Source organism: Aquila chrysaetos, chromosome 5 (genome assembly GCF_900496995.4).
Source record: "Aquila chrysaetos chrysaetos chromosome 5, bAquChr1.4, whole genome shotgun sequence".
Classification (NCBI taxonomy): Eukaryota; Metazoa; Chordata; class Aves; order Accipitriformes; family Accipitridae; genus Aquila; species Aquila chrysaetos.
Window position 1 is genome coordinate 46,386,310 of NC_044008.1, and position 21,213 is coordinate 46,407,522.

General features: G+C 35.7%; 1 protein-coding gene across 12 annotated transcripts in view; it reads left to right on the plus strand.

Moving 5' to 3' along the window:
* ZNF280D (zinc finger protein 280D) overlaps nt 1-14,088 on the plus strand; it is a 52,730-nt gene extending 38,642 nt beyond the window's left edge. For 6 of the 12 annotated variants that reach the window (XM_030016084.2, XM_030016088.2, XM_030016085.2 and 3 more), the window contains one exon: nt 12,246-14,088. In XM_030016084.2, the coding sequence (XP_029871944.1) occupies nt 12,246-12,882 (637 nt within the window). In that variant the 3' untranslated portion in view covers nt 12,883-14,088. The other 6 variants (XR_003923652.2, XR_003923653.2, XM_030016090.2 and 3 more) reach the window with 6 other exon arrangements.
* The last annotated feature ends 7,125 nt before the right edge of the window (nt 14,089-21,213 follow it).

The following is a 21,213-nucleotide window of genomic DNA, read 5'->3' on the forward strand; positions in this document are numbered from 1 at the left end:
TAAGAGATTATTTTCGATGAATGCAAGCTATTCTTGATTTGCAGCACTTCCTTTTTCTGCATAATCAAATTCTCTGAGATTAATCCGTTTTTACTGGTATTTTTGTCCTCTTCACTTTTAGTATTCAAACAGTAACAGTTTTGGTGATAGTGAGCTTCTGCAACCACTGTGGTATTGCTAATAATGGCAAGGATTCTGTCATCCATTGTCTCTTATGCATATTTTGTGATTGAGCATCTGCACGCTTACTCAGTACTCTAAAGCCTCGTTGTTCTTTTTGCTACTTTTTTTTCTTCTGACAGAAGCTGTGTTCCATCTTGAATGCTGCTGTTCAACTTCAAGCATTGGTTACCTACTACAGGTTTTTCTTGCAGGACTTATTTCTGTTTTGACACAGCAGCATTCAAAAAAGCATAGTGGGTTTGTGTTTTCATTGTGAACATGCTGTTGCATTTCAGAGGAAGTTGAATCTGTGATATTTCACTTTCGTTCAGGTTTCTGGCAACAACAAAACTGGAATATGATTGCAGATTTTCATGGCTTTTAGAAATGTTCTCTAAGAATTTCCCAGAAATTACACTAGATTGATACTTCAATTTGAAATTATGTGAATTATACCTCTTTTGAATGTTCATTTGGAATATTATCATTTGGTTCTTTTACAGCTTTGCTACGGAAATTTTTTAAGTTTCAGACTTGCAGTTAAAAAGCTTGTAAGCTGCATACAGATTTGCCAGCTTTGTGTAAATAGTTCATGTAGAAACAATTGGCATTGTGGCATCCTGTTTCCATTTGTGTGAGGATTTCAGAAAAGTTACTCATGTGGAAAACTCATAACATAAAACCAGTACTAAACCATGCAAGTAAACCTGCCTGACTCGATATTAAATATCCCTGATGGTCCCAACAAAGTTACATGAATAATGCAAAATATTGGACCACATCTGCAAGGACAGAGCATGAATATGCATGGTATAACCAGTTTAGCTTATGGTCAAAGAATTAAGATTTCATTTGTATGTACCTTAACCTGTCTCTTTTTTGTTATTTTTAGGATGTTGAGTGTCACTGCATTATGGGTTCTTAAAAGACATGTAGTTGCAGAGCAACCTTGCTTGATTAGCAAATTCTGTATTACCTTTGTTTTGAAAGTCTTTCTGACAAGAAAGCAAATGTTTGTTTCTGTTATTGCGTTATATGTTTGTAACTGTGCAGCTTTGTGCATAACACTTCACTACTCATGATAATGATACTAAGTTTTTATGTAGCTGTTTTCATTGCTAACCCCATTTTACAGGTGAGAAACTGGAGACAGGGTCAAGTAACATAAATGTCACCGTCTTTCCTTTCCCATTCAGTTGTTAACAGTGTAAAACACCATAGCATAGAAGCAGCTTTTTCTTCTCTAACTACGCATTCACATGTACCTTCCCAGTAAATGCTCATACAATGAGATATTTGGGGGAGAATTGTGCTCTATGAATCATTGGCTCTACTTAGAGTATATCTTTCAAAATGGGGAATTTCTGCTAAAAGCTGGAGTTCTTAAAAAAAAAAAACAAAAAAAACCTTTCTGTGCTTTTCATTGTAAAATAAATTTATATTTATAATGCTGGGTATGGTTCAGGTGAGTGGCTGGAATGTACCTTGGGCCACTTAAATAACAAAGTTGTTTTCTAGAAATTCTTGAAGGTACACTCGTCCTAGAAAAAGTTACTTTTGGTTAGGGGTGGACAAAAAAGGGATGGTTGGGAAAAGATTCCAGCTGAGTTTCAGTACTTACCCAAAGAAGCTGTGGCAGTAACTCTTTGGTTGAAAGAAAACATGACAAATCGCTGGGAAGACCCTTGGTCATGATTTGAGCTCTGTGTGTGTGTGCAAATATACATGATTTTAATATGTGAGAGCAGGGGAAGCAATGAGACTGCATGAATTTCAGAAGTAAGAATACTTCCATCCATGCTTGGACTGTGCATTTTAAAGTCTACGTGTTTCACTGACTCCAAATCTCTTCCATTAGTCCTAGGTGACTCCTCATGTATCAAATAAAGTTTCAGATCAACCTGAATTTAGACTTTAAGGTGTCTAAATTAATGTTCTTACTTACCTGGCTTTTATTCTGAGTCTCTCTGGTTTCATGGCCAATCCATTCTATTGAGTATCTCAATCAAGCTGAAATTTTGTGCTCAGCTGCTACATTTTGGGGGCCTTTTTTTTAAGGAATTGACAATTAAGGGGCATTTTTTCCTTGTTCTTGACTAGAAGTTTATTTTTATGTAGAATAAAGAATCTTTGGAGATTTCTAGAGAGATTTCAAAATTGCTTGAAATTGCGGACCAGCAGGCTGTACTTACCGGAGATTGTCACGATCTTTGTTTTATTTTCATAATGTTCTTTCCAGAAACGCTGTAGCTCCACAGATGTAAGAAAGTACGTTGCCTTTGTTGCTGTTTGAGAACTATTGGATTTAAGATTTCTTATATTCTAAAAGTGTTGGGAACATCACAAGGCAATAGTTTTCTATGGTTTAGTATCTATTTATGAAAATTCTGCTAATTACAAACTAGAAGGAACTACTTTTTAAAAACTATTCCTAAACAGAATTAAGTTGAGAATATATGCCAGGAATCCAAGATAAACCATATTAACATTTTCTGATAACCACATCTTTGTTATAAACCCTGTTCACTTCCGAAACAGCATAAACTAGTCAGTCTGAATCTTTTTTTATAAGCTATAAAACATGACGACAGAAATCTGTCAGAATTTGATCATGTAAAATAATGTTTATAATGTGTTTAAAACAATCTACAGATATTGGATCCAATTGATACCCATTTATTTTGGTGGCAAAACTTACATTTATTCAGGCAAGAACAACAGAATGTTTTGTTCTTGGATATACAATATCTGATTTATTTGTGTCTAAATTGTTCTGCTCTTTCAAGAGTGACTGGTTTTAGACAAATTACTATTTCCAACATATTTGCTTAAGTTCCTGCAGAAAAATCATGGAAGTAGTGAAGCTAAGCTAAATATTAGGTGCTGCATCATCTTTTACTGGTATTGCTACTCATGATTAAATACTTAAGAGTATTTCAAGTCCCTGACCCAAAAAATGTGCTGTCATTTGATTTACCCTGATCATTTTTCTTACTGTTAATTAGAATGAGCATTGTTACATTCTATCATAGCAATGTTATTTTAAAACAATCCTTTTTTTTGTAGTTATTTTGCCATCTTTTATTGCAAATTAAGATGTAATGATTAAAATAGTTGTAAATGGGTATTTATGCTACAGTCCAAGCTGTTGGTTAGCTGCTAGTGTAATATTCGTGTTACAAGGTGTTTATGGTGTGCTGAAAGTATGTGCTAAAATTCGTTAAAAGGTCTGGTTTTAGCACTGCTTTCTTGGATTAAATTAGGAAAATACATGTGGTAGATACCAATCTAATACTAGTATACATTTTTCATAAAATTTAATTTGGTAAAGCTGTTTCTTCTGTGAAGTGTTTTATACCTTGTAGACAACCATTAAGATTCGCTGAGGTCATGAATCAATTTATGATTAATAACATTATTTAAATATAACAGAGACAGCACCATACTTCAGCAGATTAAATTTGCCTTTAATGCACGATCAACAAAGAAGATACAGGCATAAGCAGTTTTGAGGGTTTTGTTCAGTTTTTCTTTTTTTTTTAATAGGAAACCTTAGAAAGGTTAGATTTTATATTAGAACTGATGACTTCACAAGGTTTTGTAGGAGACATACTTCTTGCTATCTCTGCGATAGCATTTTCTTATATGAACACAGAAAATCAATTTTAGTGATGATGTGATAAGCTGTTTAATTAATGTGGTTTTAAAAGTCAATAAATTTAAATAATTTATAGCTCATCTAATGTATGGACTATGCCTGTGAAGGTATTTTGAGGAAGTATCTCTTCCAAGTAGTAGTTGGAGGTCAGCTGCAATGTTTTACAGTTGCCCTAAAAAGTAAACTACAGCTGTGTTCTGGTATTTGGGTTATGGTAGACAATGAAAAGAAAACTGATCTTGTTTTGCAGAATGCTTTTGCTGGGTCATAATGTAGCTTTATGCACTTAATTGAGCATTTTGGTTCTTAAATACTGCAGTCATGGTTTAAAAGGCCTTTGTGATGAGGAGATTATTCCTTATGCAGGATTGCAGTAAGCTCTAGAATAAAAGTATTGCTAACGATCTTAAGACTGCTGCTTCCTGGTTTTCATGAGGTGAGATAACTGGAACAGGTTACATGAAACAATTTTATCTTACAATTTCTGTATACCAAATAAAACACTTTAAAATTCTGAAATGTACTTTGGAACTCTGAAGTATGTTTAAGCTCAAGATAAGTATCAACTTTAAAAATTGATTTCAGATTACCAAGTTGCATTCTTACTGTAAGTATCTTCATCCTTATTTCTATTTTAACCACACAGTATTTTAAAACATTGAATCTTAATTCATTGTCCACTAGGTTAAAGACCGAAATCTCCATTAGAGAGAGAGAAGCTAAGTTGGAGGTAATGTCTTTTCTTTTCTCCACACAGTCTAACAATATCTCTGAACTTCATAACTAGTTTGAAGATCCAAGACAATTCTTTTTTAACTGTACGTACACTACTGGGTCATGGTGTTCAGAAGATATGCTTAGTGCAAAAATCTAGCTTTCTGTGTTTTACTACAGAAGAAAGATATGGCAGTGTTGGAGGGATACCTTTAGTATGTCTGCCACACCCAAAGATTTCCATCCAGTTTGCAGTCAGTCCATTCTGGTTGATTTGTATGCCAGGCTCCAATGAAGGAATGGTTTAGTTGCCTTATGTATCTTCATCTTCAGGGAACCTGGAAATTGACCTGAAATATAACCTGAGATCTGGGTAAATATTGACTCTGAACTGTAACTTTTTGAGGTTAGGGTTTTGGGGGGGGGGTTTGGTGCTTCTTTAAAGAGGAAAATCTTTGGAAATGCCTCTTCAGGCCTGAATATTTTTTTTTTTTTTTCCCTAGGCATGGGTACAAATTTTCCCCTGCTTTCTGCCTATCAGGAAGCTAAATGATCTCTCAGCACATCTTAATTTTTTTCAAAAATATCGTTTTTGGATTCTGATTTTACAGAATTTTATTTTTTTCTGTAAGAAGTTGTCTTTCTGTTGCTGTTCAAAAAGGGCAATCTGTTACAGAAATCCCAGCCACTAAGAGAGTAGGAGAAGTCCTCAGATCTAGTAAAGATTTTTCTTGTAACACTGCCTACTTTCCAAAATGCAAAGGGGTTGGTGAGTTAACAGAAGCAATGATTTTGTAGACATGTGAGAAGACTGTTCATCTTCATTCAGCAGCGTTAAGCAAGTTTCTGAAACACACACAGTAGCACCTTTTCTTTCCATAAACTCCGTTACCACTTCAGATGTGTTTTCTCTTTTTTCTTTTTTTCATCCCATATTGTTTCAGCATTATAGAAGATGTCGAATTTGCATTTTTTGCTCCACAAAATTGTGTTCCATAATATTGGCTTTCATTTAAAAATAAACCAAAAAATGCAACATCCCCCCCAAACCCAAACAAAAACAAAACAAAGAAAAACAACCCACACACCCTAGCCCTTGAGGTTGGAAAAGATGGAGAATACAGACAGAATAGGCTACTTTTGTGTTAGCTGTCTGAGCTTTTACAGGATTTCTGAAGCAAGACCTTCTGGAACAGTGGGCTGCCATTCAGTCTGGTCTGTGCCATGTGTAACCTCAGGTTGTTTTTCCCAAGGTGCCATGGAATGCCTGTTATTTTGCTGCAGCCAGATGCTTGACACTTTGTCTATTTGTTGAAATACACAGTAGGAGGTCAAAGGACAGACCCCTAGGGTGTTGAAGAACCAAAAATATAAATTGATGAATCAGGTTGTTTAAAAACATAGCATTTAAAATTCAGAGAGATAAGTCAAGAAATCTTCCTTTCCTGGTAGTTCCCAGGGGGCAATATGATCAGCCAAAGCAGAGGACAGTGGTGGGCAGGGAAGGAGGTTCTGTAGTGAGAAGTAGAGTGCAATAATTTTAAGTTGGAAAGTGTTTCTTAGCATGGGTCATATGTGTATGGGTTTTGTATGACAGAAATATAACAAAGTATGATAGAAGTAACTAAAATTAACTTATAGTTGTATTCAGACAGACAAAAGGTTTAATTTCTTATTTTTGTCACTTAGGCACTTACAATTTCCTAAATGAGAATAAGATTATATGGCCAAGATGCCCTATAGCATAGGAGATGCTTTTAGAAGACAAGTGTGGCTGTTTCCAAATGGCAGTTTTCAGTTACTTGCTTTTCTACTGTTCTAAAAATGGGGTGTGTGGGTGTGTGTGTGTGGAATTGCATTCATGTTGTTTAGAGTTAAAAAGTTATTTCATTGGGTAAGTTTTAATAGAGACTCAAGTTTCTTCTGTGACAAGCATTTTGCTAAGAATCTTGTACTCACACTTAATGTAATAGCATCTATAGGGCTAAAACACTGTGTAATGCTTAAAAAATACACTAACCTCAGCTGTGTCTCTCTTGCTTTTCCTTTGCTTTTTTTGCTTTTTTTTTTTTTGATAGCAAAACACAAACAAGTTTAGTTCAGATTTTTGTTTTCCCCTTCAAATAAAAAGCTGCCCAGACTTAGTTTGCATCCTTTTCAATAAGGCATAATTGAAATTATGTACATGAAAAAGCCTACAAGAGTTGCTTTAAAGTTTTGCTTTGTTTCTGGGGGGGAGGGTTTGTTTGGTTGTTGGGTTTTTTTTAACTTAGAAGACTGTTTGCAAACACCTGTAGTAAGATCCATGCTCAATCTGTGCTACATAGCAGATTTATGGGAATGTCAGTGTGAAATTATTTCTACAACTTTTTATTATAATGAGTTGCTCATGAATGTAAAATAAAAGAAATATCATTAATTATTACAGAAAATTTCAAGACCTAGTTTATCTGAAGGAAAAACAGAAACACCAACTTTTGAAAGGTAAATACAATGATCAGCTGCATCTTGAAATCAAGTACATAAAATAACACATGCTGTGTTATTTCTCAGGTAATTGGGCAAAAGTGTTTAACTAGTATTTTCATAATGTGTGTTTTCTATCATAGAAAATTTTGAATGGCGGTCATAATGTACTCACTCAACAAGACGTGTAGAATTTAGGTTCCAAGTGTCAAAACGCATTCTTAGTAATGTTTAAACTGAGAATTAGTCAGGATTCATAAGACATTAAATAAATTGTACAGACTGTTAGAAGCAGCATTTTGTATAATATTGCATATGAGTTAACAGTATTACTGGCGCAACTGGGAAACAATTTTAAAATACAGTATAAAATGTTAATTCTTGGATATTCATTTAGGTTTTTAAAAAACTGTGTCATTTGTGGAAAGCATACTCAACCAAATTCTTAGCAGAGTAAATATGTCAAATTGTTGGGTAACTAACACTTACAGCTCTACAATTAAAAAAATAGGCAACATTGTGGAATTTTTTATGTCAGTCTGGGGAAATAATTGAAATCTTGTATATTTCTTTTGGTGCATATTGTGGGCAGATTTATACTTCATATAATTAATCTAAATTATTACTCCAGATCCCACAGCCTGAAATGTCTTATTCCAGTTAGTGATCTTTCACAATTGTTGGTGCAAATTTAACCTTTAAAAGCTTAGTCAAAATGTAATTCTAGTTATTTGTTATATATGCATTTATAGTGCCTTAAAAAAAAAAAAAAAGCAAACTGCTTTCAGAGTCTCTCTATAGGTTACTTTCTTTCTTGCCGTGGGGGCCAAATAATTTTAAATTTTACTTTCACTTAAAATGCTTGCTTAAGAATTGAGACTAAATGGTTCAGGTATTAGAAGCTAACTCTGTCTTTAAGCTACAGATTAGTAAACAGTCACTCATTCAATTCTAACTGAATATGATGTACTACTTTCTCCTATGCTTGTGTTTAAGTAGACAAAAATAATTTTAATATATAAATATGTTCTGTTTTTTCTGTTAAAACTTTGTTTGATACTACTTTATGGACTTCAAGGCAGACATCTGGAGTATTGTAGCTCTAGCACCAGAGATTGTCAGTCCTCAAACACTTTCCTCTGTTATTAAGCCAAGGTAGTAATCTTGATATTAGCAAGTAATTAGTGCTGCAGGAGCAGATCAGTAGATGAAAGCAGCTGATTCTGAGAATCCTGCATCTTTACTGCACTGTTGTTCAGAGGTGTTATTTTAGACCAGACTTGTGTTCCCTGGACAGAATGCCCATACTGTACACTTACTCAGAGCTGTGTGGAACATCTGTTGTCGGTTTGGACTCTTCAGGACCCAGCTCTGTTAGGAGTTGGAGTGCTTGTGGATCAGAGCTTCCACTTCATTTTCCTCAAAAAGAAATCTAGTTTGCCTGTCCCAGGACTGCTCTGTAAACCAAATCAGTATGTGGGAACAATCAAGGAATGTGCCTCCAAACCATAATGTTATTTCACACAAAACTGGTAATGTAAATGCAGCTGTATTAAAGGATTTGTTACCTGGAAATGCTTTTCCACAGACTGAAGGTGTGTTTGCACATACTTTGCAACTACTCTGTATGCAGATGTGTATATGTCACTTGTTAATAGTTCTGTTCTGAAGTTGTATGATTTTTTCTTTCTTGCTGTAGAATTTTTCCCTGAATGATTTTTAAAATCCTAATATAAAATACCAATATAAAACAATAAAATACTCAAAGTTAAGTGAATATGTCTAGCAAAGAGCAGCAAAAAAACTTGAGCTAGTAGGATTTTAAAACAACAATTATTCAGAGCCTAGCTTCCCTCAGTCTCACTTGGCACCTAAATCTTACATTTTCTTTACAATGAGAAAAAGAAAATAAGTCCCTTTAATTTCTAGGCTTCTGTAGCTTGGGATGGGTGTATGTTTGCACCTGGTAGACTCATCTCTTGGATCCAAAATGATGTTTTATGCTACTCTTATTCTAAAATTTGATTTCCTACAGATGATATGGCAGCTAGTTCATTAGTATAGCCCATATTTGATAGTCTGGCCATGGTTTGTATCATGCTTTAGAAAATGGGTTCATTGTTTTCATTAAACAAAAGTCAGATTTTACATTCTAACTGTTCACTGAGATCCTCCTTTCTATGTAATACAGTTATTATCATTCTCCCATTTTCCATTCTTTTTGATGCCTCAATTTTTAGTTTTCTTACACTGTAACAAGCATTGTTTGCACATAGAGTAGTAAGAGTATGTTTCATTCCTAATATTGTATGGAAGGCTATTCTTTTTCAGCTACTGACTTACTAACGGAATGATTTCTTGAAATCCTATATGATTTTTCTTTTTATTGCCAGATTTTAGTGCTTCACAATTGCTAGGGTTTGCTTATTCATCTGCAGTTCTCAGCAGAGGTAAATTATTTTGTTGGAGAATTGTTTTATCTAAATGAACTTATTGTTGTGCTTAGCAATCTAAAAGGTCATTGTTCTTTATGGATAATTGTGATGGTGATTGTTGTGCAAAAACTTGATCAATTTTATTTTTATACTCTGTTTTATTGGTATAAATTACTCAGGGGAAGGTATGCTGATGAGAGACAGCTTTTTCTGCATGAGAGATCAATATATAGAGATTTTTCTTCCTCCACGTTTCCTCTCCCTCCCTTTTTGTGTTTTGCCAAAAATGAGTGAGAATGAGAGCCTGGGTTTGGATGAAGCTGGGATTTTGGTTACTAGAAGCTGAGGGAGACTGTGATGGATTCCTTTTGTGTGTTAAGGGCAGATTTGTCCTTTGAAGAGTTTCTCGGTTTGAGTCGTGTGTGTGTACACATACATGTAATCCATCTGAGATTTCCAGTGTGGAAACACTGTTCTGTGTGTGCTAATGACGCTTTAGTCATCCCTTTATTTTAACTTTTTTTTTTTCCTTTTTGCATATCTATTCAAACCTTCCCACATAAAGCATAATACTGTGCTTGTTAACTCTGCAACCATACCTCACCCTTAAGCTGCTTGTGGAAAAGTAGTAGCTAAAGGTCATGTGTATATACACTGTTTCATAAAGAGTTGACTGGATTTTCATATGAAAACAATTCTAAATATTTAGTAGCATTTATATGGCTCAGTGTAGCGTAAGTGTTTCTCTGGAATGAGGTAATTAGGAACAGTTATGGCAAGACCAGTTATGTCAGCCACAGCTGAAGTGGTTCTGAGTGTTGGCTTTTGTGCTGGAACTTAGTCTTGAGTTTTCCCTCAAATATTACCCCTTTTCCCCTTTTCTGTAGAAGTTGAGAGGGAGGAGAAGAACATGGATAGAAAATTCGAGAATGTAATTTACTGGTTTAGGTAGCCCAAAAAATGAAAAGAACCTTTTTGTTTGACACAAGTAGCAAATATAGGTTGTAATTTGGTGAAGAGGTTCACTTATCTCCTGAGTTAATTCCTTCTTATGAATGAAAAATCAGTGTAACACAATGAAAAGATTCCTATGACTACCCCAGTGACTGGTAAGCTTTCACCACTCAAGGATATCTCAGCAGTCTTCTATCCCTGCTCAGAATATTCTTCTGACTGACTTAAATTCAAAGTAGGAAATGCAATATTCTTGGATTAATTTATTTAAGTGAAAGTAAAACTTGAAAACAGTTTTCTGAATGTTTGTAGTATGTAGCACCTCTTCCAGAATAACCATTTTCTGTAGAACTCAATATCATTTAGCATATAGGCGAATCACATGAATTGTTTTAGATTTCTGGATCAGTAGAACAACATGTGTAGACTTTCAGCTTGAAAATGTATCATAAAAACATGGTAGCAGGAAATTGGTTATTGCGTTCAAGAGTCCTGGAACTGTCTGTGCTTAGGTGATGTTGAAAGTGGTTTTAGCCAAAAATTATTTCAAACCCTTTTTAAAACTATTTGAAGAAATAAAGTACAAATGCATTTTGATTAATGAGATATTTTATGATAATATCTCTCTCAGATCTTTTGTCTGCATGTCACTGTTCAGAGACTATTTTCAATTTAATTTTTAAATTTTAAAATTTTATGTGGGAGACTTTGTTCCTAATTTCACTTCCTATATAGAATTCATATCTGAGACCAGGCCAACTGTTCTTCCATCTTCCCGCCTGCTTTCTTTTGTCTGTCACCATCATCATTTTAGGTAATTTGAGCTACTTATAATTCTGAAAAAATTTGAATGGGTTAGAAGTTATATTAAACTTTTACTGAATTTAAATCTTTAGAGCAAAAATTGAGCTTCATCATTGAAAGGATGGGAGAAGTTGGTGTTCCTATAACAAATGAAGAGAAATATTAGAAACTAATATTTAGGATTTTGACTGTTGGAATATGAACATATGAGCAAATTGTATATAGCAATATGACCAGACTGTTTTGTATTTTTGTGGGTACAGATGGCATTTGAAGTGTACAGTTCAGTCTTTCTTTGGAGTATTCTGGTTTAGTTTTTTTTTCCTGGTCACTCTAAAGCACTGCATGCATGTGGCTTTATTGAAATAATAAAAGGTTTAAACAATCAGTTTGTCTACAAAGTTCATATGCTGTGTTTTAGATTCTATTATGCAGTAAGATTCTCATTTTTACTTGCATAATTGAGTACTGATCTATATTTCCTTTTTATGAACATACAGTTTTACTCTGAAAAGTGACTGAAAATACTACTTCACAGATTAACTAGTTGCTCAACTAAATTTTAGTTTTAAGTTATTTAGATTTCCAACTGTTAGCTTTTTTTTTCACTTTACTCATTAGTATTGCAAGTCAATTGGTCAGTATAAAGGTATGAACTGGCTTCTTTTTTTTTTTTTTTTTGCACATCATCAACAAAAGTTTCCAAGTAGTTTTATCTGATTCTGTGTTGAAGAGGCTGTGCAGGTAGAGGAACTTAACACTGTATTTTGGAAAATTCCATGTTGCACAAAGGGGACAACTTAACCTTCCTTTCTGGAGATGAAGTGCAAGAACTAAAGAGTACTAACTGACTGCTAAATACAAAGCTGAGGTTGTAAGTAGGTAAGAAAAATGCAGCTGTTAATTAAATTCAGCCCATCTTGCTATGAAAATTTGTGAGAAATACCAAATAGGATATCTACAATACCACTTTGAGTGTCACTTTGCAGAGTACAGCCATATGTTGCTTTATTTCATTTGTTATAAAAATAACTTGTTTTGGTTTTTTTCAGCAAACAAGAGCATGACTCTTCAGATGAAACAAAAGAATGCAATAGAAATCAAAGTAAAAAAGTTGCATCCATTGAAAAGAATGAAGAAAACTCATCACTGTCAAATGCAGAAAATGTTCCTAGTTTGGAACTCCTTGACAACAGCTCAAAGAATTCTTTGCATGAGAAAGGAGCATGTTGTGATTCAGATAATAACAAACAATTAGTAGATGAGAAGCAAAAATCTATTCATGATGAAAGTGAGTTGAAAACTTGCCAAAGTTCAGATAACGTTATCTTGAATGAGCAGACTAAAGTACGTAGCTTGGATGAAACTACACTTTCAGCAATGAACGCAAGGGACTTAAAACTAACATTGGGTCAAGATGTTAGTTTTGAGCAGTTCTTGAGAAAAAGAGATGAACCTGAATCCATTAGTTCAGACATTAGTGAACAAGGCAGTATTCATTTGGAGCCTTTGACTCCATCAGAGGTACTAGAGCATGAAGCTACTGAAATTCTTCAAAAAGGTAATGTTGCACCTTCATCAAAGAAAGCTGGACAACTCTCTGAACAAACAGATGAGGCTTCTAAAGAAAGCAGTCCCAACAGAATGGAAACAACTGTAAACAAGACAGATGAAAATGAAGCAAGCTGAAATTTTGTTAATTTTATTGTTTGTTATAAACAATGGTAAGAACACCATGGACCATTCCTGATGAGTGTGCTCACTGATGCTAATTATTAAAAATAAAAAAGGGAGGGGAGCAGGAAGGAGAGAAAGAGACTCTAAAGGGAAGTTTTCCGTATGAAGATAGCATGTATGTGTATGTACAAATGAATTAACTAAATTTACAAAAGGTAACATGTTCAAATATATCTTCCTGTCTCTTGGATGTGATATATCTTATTAGATTGACATTTGAAAGGAGGAGTAAATTCTAATTTTTATAGTTAACTAGCCCATGATGAGGTGATTTGTTTGCCAAGAAAATATTTTTTTAAATCCTTCAGTGTGAATATCACTAAACAGTGGAATTCAGTATGAATTCGCTTCTGATGCTGAAATGGAGCACACTTGTAATGATGGTTATTGGTCTGCTGATAATTTGGGTAAACATAAACCTTTGGACTTGGTGTCACATTCCTGTCTGTAAAAGCATGTAAACAGAATTATATGAATCTATGCACCTCTGTACAGGTGTAATCCTGCCAGGCTGTAAGCTTACCTTAATAAACTTTCAGTGAAAGTGGAATTACTACAATAAAAATATATATTTGTGGGGTTTTCAGTGTGCAGGCTGTGCAGAAATACCGAACATAATTGTATAAAGTAGAACATACTGCTGAAAGTACTGTAGCTGTTAGGCTTTTACCATTGTTTTAATTATTCTTAGCCATAGACCCATAGGAATGGTCTGTAAGTCACACCAAAGTACGGTTTAATGTAAAAACTGTTTTAAGCAAAAAGAAGGAAAACCCCAAACTGGAAACACCAATAGGCATGTATTCTGCCATTTTGCAGCTGCTACTGGCTAACTGTTACAAGAAGGACACAAGGGCATATAAAGTAGAATTGTACAGTTCAATTTCAGGACTTTTTGTACAAAGTCTAAATTGTGTACAGGAAGATGGCTGCTCATTTTGGTTTTGTTTTTTTGTTTTTTTGTCTTCTAGTTAGCAGCTAGCTGTAGGAATGCATATATTAACGGTAGCTTGCTTTTATGACTTCATTGCTCCATTTGAAACATTCAGAATGTGCTTTTGACTTACAGTTTTGTTTCTAATGAATGTTAAATGTTTTGAACAGCTGTTAAAGCACTGCTGTAAATTATTACTTTTTGAGTAAATATTTGCAACAAAATTTTGTCTTTGTGCATAATTTTATGCTCAGCTTGAAACTTTGGGCATAGTCTTCCCACATTTTTTTTAAAGATTTAGCGACAGTTCCCAAAAACTATTTCATTTTAAAATTGTGAATTTGAGACTTATGTGGTTTTTTTGGTTTGGTTGTGGTTTGTTGGGGGGGGGGGGGGTTGTTTGTTTTTTAGAATTAAATGAGCAAGTGCCTATGCATAAACGTATTTTTGTAGCTGTGTATTGTGGTAAGATGTGCTAACTTTTCCAGATTACATAGAGATATCTTTCTGGGCCATTAGCATGCAACTGAAGTCTACTCTGTCCTCCTAGGTTAACTGGGCTCAGCTGCTAAATGAGTCTAATCAGCAGTAGTATTAAAATTTAGAGACCATCCAGCTTATTGTTGGAGCCTCTAAGTAAACAACATCAATCTCAACATCTCAAAAATTTCTTCAAACTCTAAAGTTATATGACTTAAATTTTGAATTGCATCTTAATTTTCATCCATGCAGGTTTAGAAGACTTTTAAAAAGAAAAGTGTAACAGTTTATGTAGTCACAGCTCCTCAAGATCTGCCACTTTAAGAACTTCAAATAACAAGACATATGAAAAAGCTGAGAGCAATAAATTGCAGTATTCTTTTGTTTTTTAAAGATTTTAGTGAAATCGTTAACTTGAGGCATGATTAACCACTCTGATGTCCTCATACATATACACGTGGAAGATTGTAAAATACAGCATCACAATGAGGACAGTTTAAAGGACTTAATCAGCTGTGGAACTTGATGTGTATGCTACTGAAGGAGTTCCTGAATGTATCTGTGTTTAAACCCAAAGGAATCTCTATAGTATTTTTAATCTGATTGATGATCTTCCATGCAAATAATATATTTTGAATAACACTCTGATATGTGGTGTTGGAAAAGATTAAGTTCAGCTGGAACCAGTTGTATGATATTGCTTGTAAATTCCTCACATTTGTCTTTTATTATGCAATTAAATTTTTAAAACATTTACCATTTTAATAATAAGAATTTGGAATAATTTGGCCACGCACTGTTGAGAAAAGTTGGAAAATAAAACTGAGATTGAAAAATCTGCATATTTGGCAGAAGTATATATACATATATTCTCAGATACTTAATATGTAAAGCATTGTTTGTTTCAAACCATGTAAAGAGCGCTTATACAAAAGGTAATATTAGGTATAAAACACCCAAATATCTAGTAGCCCTTCGAAAGGCAGAGGTGAGAGAGAACTGGATTGTTCTAGCAAGACCCATCAGATAGCTTTAAATAGGCAAGTAAGGTATATCATGAAAACAGTGGCATGGTATTTGTGTGAAGGAGAAAAACTAAAATTCACTACAATTTTTCCTATATGAAGTAATTCTTTTGCTGACTAAACACTGTAGGAGACTGCATAATTGTGAAGATTAATGTCTGTCATGTTATTTGGGAGGTTTCCTAGAGATAAGTTAAACTGGTACTTTTGGCTGAAGTCAATCCAGAAGATCAAGTTACATTGAATGTACTTTAAGTTATTTGAATGTAACTGCATATAATTCAGGTTTTTGTTTGAGTCATTTTAAAGTGGGGTTTTTTTTTTCCCCCCATCCAGCCATCAGTAGTTCTTATTCTGTGCCACCTCGCTTTTTGTACTTGGGAAGACATTTTACCTCAAGTTTTCATTGCCTTACTAAAAAACAGTAACTTAAAGTTAATTCTTGGTATCCATACTAGAATCACAATTTCCCCTCAAGAGGTTTACCATATTTGCTTGAATAACCATTGCAGGTTGTTTAGATAACATTAATTTTTAAGGAAATCATATGCCTTGTGTATGCTATCTTCATTATTTGCATTTAATGGAAAACTGTTGTCATTATTAGCTTATGGTCAGTGAGTGTTCAGTCACTTGGAGCTTCAAGTGCAGCCAACGTCTCAGTTTGCCTTGTGCAGTTTGGAAAAGAAACTTTGGCTTACCTGCGGTTCAGTTTTTCTTTAACAGAATGGGTGAGTAAACCCAGGGGGGGGAAAAAAAATAGATCAAATCACAGTGCATACTAAGTTCTAAGTATTGGATGATGTATTTTAAACAAGAACATTTTTATAACAAAACCACATCCGCTTTTCCTGGAAATGGGGAGAGAGAAGAACCCTGGGCAATAGGTGTTAAATCACATTCTGTCGTGCTTTACTGCCAGAAGGCATTAGAAACTGAAGGTCAGGGTAAAGAATCCCGAGTAACACATGGTATTTTACAAAACCTTAAATAAAAGATCTTAAAGCTTTTCTGCAGGCATTAAGCATTGTTATTTATATGCTGGCATGTAGAAAGCAGTTATTTTTTTATGCTGTAGGATATGCTAATATTCTACCAAAGACTGTGGCTGTAGGCTGTCACAGTAGAGTTTTGTTAGAGACTGTTTAGAAATTTTTGTATAGGGCGAATTTTATACCTGATTGTTCTCTTTTTGTTTTCATTAGTGTTTGAATTTTTGAGGCTTGTAAGCTTATTTTGTCTAGTTGTGTCCTGCATTTTTTTGATGTATGCTTAATATGCCTCTAATAAAAAATAATTGGTAAGTATGTTTTACGATTACTTGAATGATTTGTGCTTTTAATAAAACCTTTATGCCAGTTTTAATGTAGCTCAAAAGTGCAGTTCTTAGATGAAGCCCAGCATGTTATTATCTTTGAACATAACATTTTTACACATAATTTTTGACTCTCTAATTTTCCCCAGTAATTCAGTGCTAAAAGGGAAAGTATGTTGACTGGTATTTCATATTAGTTTACAGACACTATGCAGAAAGTTCTTTGCTATGTTCCTTTGAGTTTTGAATCACTGTTCTAGCTCTGACACTTAATTAAAATTTTGTTTTCTGTTGACGTCTACTGTATTGCACCAGATTAAAAAAAAATGTGGAAAATGTTTAGCTGTGAAACATTTCATTTTGAGGGAGATTAATGTAGTTGTTATGCCTGCAAGGTCCTATAAAGCTAATGTGTTTACTGATGTAAAAATGTGCTGAGTTTGTTGAGCTTTTTTTACTGTTAAAAGTGTTATTTGAGAGAATCTGAGCTTTTTGTGACAACGACAAGGATAACTGTGATTTTTTAAGTATATCTGCATTTAAATAAGTAGCATTGCTAAATGAATCCCTTAGGTTATGAATTTAATGTAAATAAACTCCATTTCATATTTTAGTTCACTAAATACTCAATGTTAGGCATTTAATTCCAAAGAGCTGTTTTCTCCATAAATTTTGTTGGGGTAGCATATAGTGGTATCTTTCTTTATAAAGAAAGTTGTCCCATACTGATAATGTGGTAGCCTTGAAAATGTAACCTTCATATGTTTTGCTCATAAATAGTATAATTAAGAATTAATCCTTTTGACTAAAGGAAAGTAACCTGCAGGTCTGTTTCTTACAGCCTCTTGTGACTTTTTCATTCTGATCCTGTCATGATATTCTAGCAACAAATTGAAGTCCTCGCTTTCCTCTCTTTTAAGTGGAACATGAATACTTAATAGGTTTTGAATTGTATATATTTGAATTACCTGGGTGTTTGCTGCCTGAAATGAGGGTTGAATTTTTGTGTACTGGTTTCTCAGGTTTTCAGCTGAGATTTGTGGCTTTCCATTTGATCTTCTTGGAAAGACTTCACTTCTTTGAGCTAGCAAGTTGATGGCATGTGGTATAATTTTCCCAGGCTATTTAGTGAAATGCAGTGTACTTGTTAGATACTGTTTAAATGGGTTCTTTTTCCTTATCACAATCCTTTGTAAGATCTTGGAATGTCGTCTTCTTTTGACAGTTGGTGTATAATCAACTTTTAAGTTGTTGGCTGGTAATGGAAAGCAAAAGACACTTCTACAGAGAAGAAGCAAAAGTAAGTTCAGAATTTTAATCCTGAATAGTAGTGTGCAACATGCAGGTCAGGTTGGTTAACCTGCTTTATCTGCTAAAGTGAAGCTTTTTTTTATCGATTCCTAAATGGTAACTTGAGGAACCAGAGCAGTTGGGCCAATCCAACTTCAATGGCTCTGAAAGATAGCAGAGAGCTCTAGATACCCATATCGGATCAGAATTCCCAAAAGGAGCCTAAGGCAACACGTTCATGCTAGGGAAGCTTTTATTCTGTTTGTGTGACTTTCCACTCCTGTTTTCTTTCCCACATAACATATACTGGATGCCCTCTTGAGACCATAGAAAGACCAGTTATCCTAGGGGAGACGAGAGTGCTTGTATGACCTTCTTTGATGGAACCAAAAAGAAGCTTTTAACATGTGGCCTGTATGCTGGTTTATATTAATATAGTAAAATATGCCTTACTGTTGAATAGTGGCATTGTATTAATCTTTGCTAAATAACGAAGTTCTGTCAGTTTTTCTGAAGAGTTTAGCAATACTGTTTAAAATAAACATCCTTTAAACTATAGCTTGTCACTTTTCAGTGACCTTTGTCTGAGATAGCAGGCTAATTAAGTACCACAGCAGAAAGTATCAAGGCAGGCTGTGTCATCCTCTGTTTTAAGGCTGATAGTGACCTTTCTTGAGGACAACCTATGAAGTTTCTTCAAGTTTGTTATAAGAGAAACTTCAATGCACAGAACTTCTATTGTTTATAGACCTCCTTGGAACTTCATATTGATTCAACTTCAACTAGTAAGACAAACTTACTAAAGCAGAACATACTCTTTAATACCCTACAACTTATTTCTGTTTGCTAAAAGCAATCTGTTGCCCTCTGGGTTGTCCTCTTCTGAGGAGAAGGCAGTCTTCGTGATGGTAAAAGGAAATGAAAGTATGTGGTGGGTTGACCCTGGCTGGTTGCCAGGTGCCCACCAAAGCCATTCTATCACTCCCTCCCTCAGCTGGACAGGGGAGAGAAAAGATAACAAAGGGCTCGTGGGTTGAGATAAGGACAGGAAGAGATCACTCAACCAATTACCGTCATGGGCAAAACAGACTCAACTTGGGGAAAATTAACTTATTGCCAAGCAACCAGAGTAAAGTAATGAGAAATAAAACCAAATCTCAAAACACCTTCCCTCCACCCCTCCCTTCTTCCTGGGCACAGCTTCACTCCCAAATTCTCTACCTACCCCCTCCAGCGGTGCAGGGGAATGGGGAATGGGGGTTATGGTCAGTTCATCACATGTCGTCTCTACTGCTCCTTCCTCCTCAGGGGCAGGACTCCTCACACTCTTCCCCTGCTCCAGCGTGGGGTCCCTCCCACAGGAGACAGTCCTCCACGAACTTCTCCAACGTGGGTCCTTCCCACGGGCTGCAGTTCTTCACGAACTGCTCCAGCGTGGGTCCCTTCCACGGGGTGCAGGCCTTCAGGAGCACACTGCTCCAGCGTGGGTCCCCCACGGGGTCACAAGTCCTGCCAGAAAACCAGCTCCATGGGCTCCTCTCTCCACGGATCCGCAGGTCCTGCCAGGAGCCTGCTCCAGCGCAGGGTTCCCACGGGGTCACAGCCTCCTTTGGGAAACCCACCTGCTCCGGCGTGGGGTCCTCCCCGGGCTGCAGGTGGAGATCTGCTCCACCGTGGACCTCCCTGGGCTGCAGGGGGACAGCCTGCCTCACCGTGGTCTTCACCACGGGCTGCAGGGGAATCTCTGCTCCGGCACCTGGAGCATCTCCTCCCCCTCCTTCTTCACTGATATAGGGGTCAGCAGTTGTTTCTCTTACATGTTCTCACTCCTTTCTCCGGCTGCAGTTTCTGTCCCCACTGCAACTTTTTTCCCTTCTTACATCTGTTATCCCAGAGGGGCTACCACTATGGCTGATTGGCTTGGCCTTGGCCAGCGGTGGGTCCATCTTGGAGCCGGCTGGTATTGGCTCTGTCAGATGTACAGGACACTTCTAGCAGCTTCTCACAGAAGCCACCCCTGTAACCCCCCTGCTACCAAAACCTTGCCACACAAACCCAATACAAAGTACAACCTTTATTTAAAATACTGTAAACATACCAAAGTTTTTCCTTGCAAAACTAAAGCATATTACTTGTGGATGGGAATGTAAAATAATCCGCTATGTCCAGAACTCTTCTTCTTCATAGTATTTCTTTGTCCGTCCTGCAGGGTTTTAAAACTCTCTTAGTTTCTCCACTAGATAGTGTCTTGTGCTGTTTACTTGCTTAATCTGCCCTTTCTCTCAAATTGGGAAATTAATGAACATAACAGAATTCAAAATAATTAATCCCAGCTTGTACTTTGCTGCAGTTTGTTGCTTCAGTTTCACGATTCCAAGAAGGGCTATGTACCTGAAAGTTTATCTTTCTATCATAGCCACAGATACAGTTGAGGGGAAAAAGATGATTCTCTTCCATTGTAATTCTGCATCACCAAAACCATTTGGACTATCGTACTACGCCACCACAAGTAGACTTAAGTGAATTTTGCTTTATAAGTAATTTCTTTTACTTAGCCATTACTTTTCAGATGAAGGTAGCTGAGTTTTACAAGTGGAGTCCAGTTTAATCTCACCAATTTGCTAAAACAAAGCTTTAAAGGCTCTGACTCTATAAGAATGTTTCCAGTGATCGAAGCAGCCCTTACCTCTGTAGCTGCTCAGTATCACTTCAACCTTTTTTGCCTGTACATGCTGAGCTAAATCATGGACCTGATCACGCTGAAAACACACCACTGGCAGCAGAGGACAGCATGGCCAGTTTACACCATTCAGTGGCTGCTGAAAGGGAAAACACGGCCTAAGAAATACAACTTTTGCAGTAGTCTGTATGGAATTGTAGACAAATTCCTACTCTGTCGCCAGGAAAGCATTTCCGTAAGAGGAATAAACGCAGTGAGCTTTCAGTATACCAAGCAGCTGCAAGTAATGAAGCTATTGGATCACTTCCTTTGGAAACTGCTTATTACGGCTGGATCTCCGGAGATGTTATTAGTTTTGTATATTTCAATTAACTCCTGCCACTGAAGGCAGAAACCTTTCTTGAGTATGACCTGTACATCCGCCAGTGTAAAAGCTTAAATAATATAGTAAAACTTTAAAAAATTATAAAAAAATGCATGTGATATATGTTGAATCTGGAGAGATCTAAAAATATATTTTTTCATCCAAGCAAGCTTGTTGCAATAACAGTACCCTATT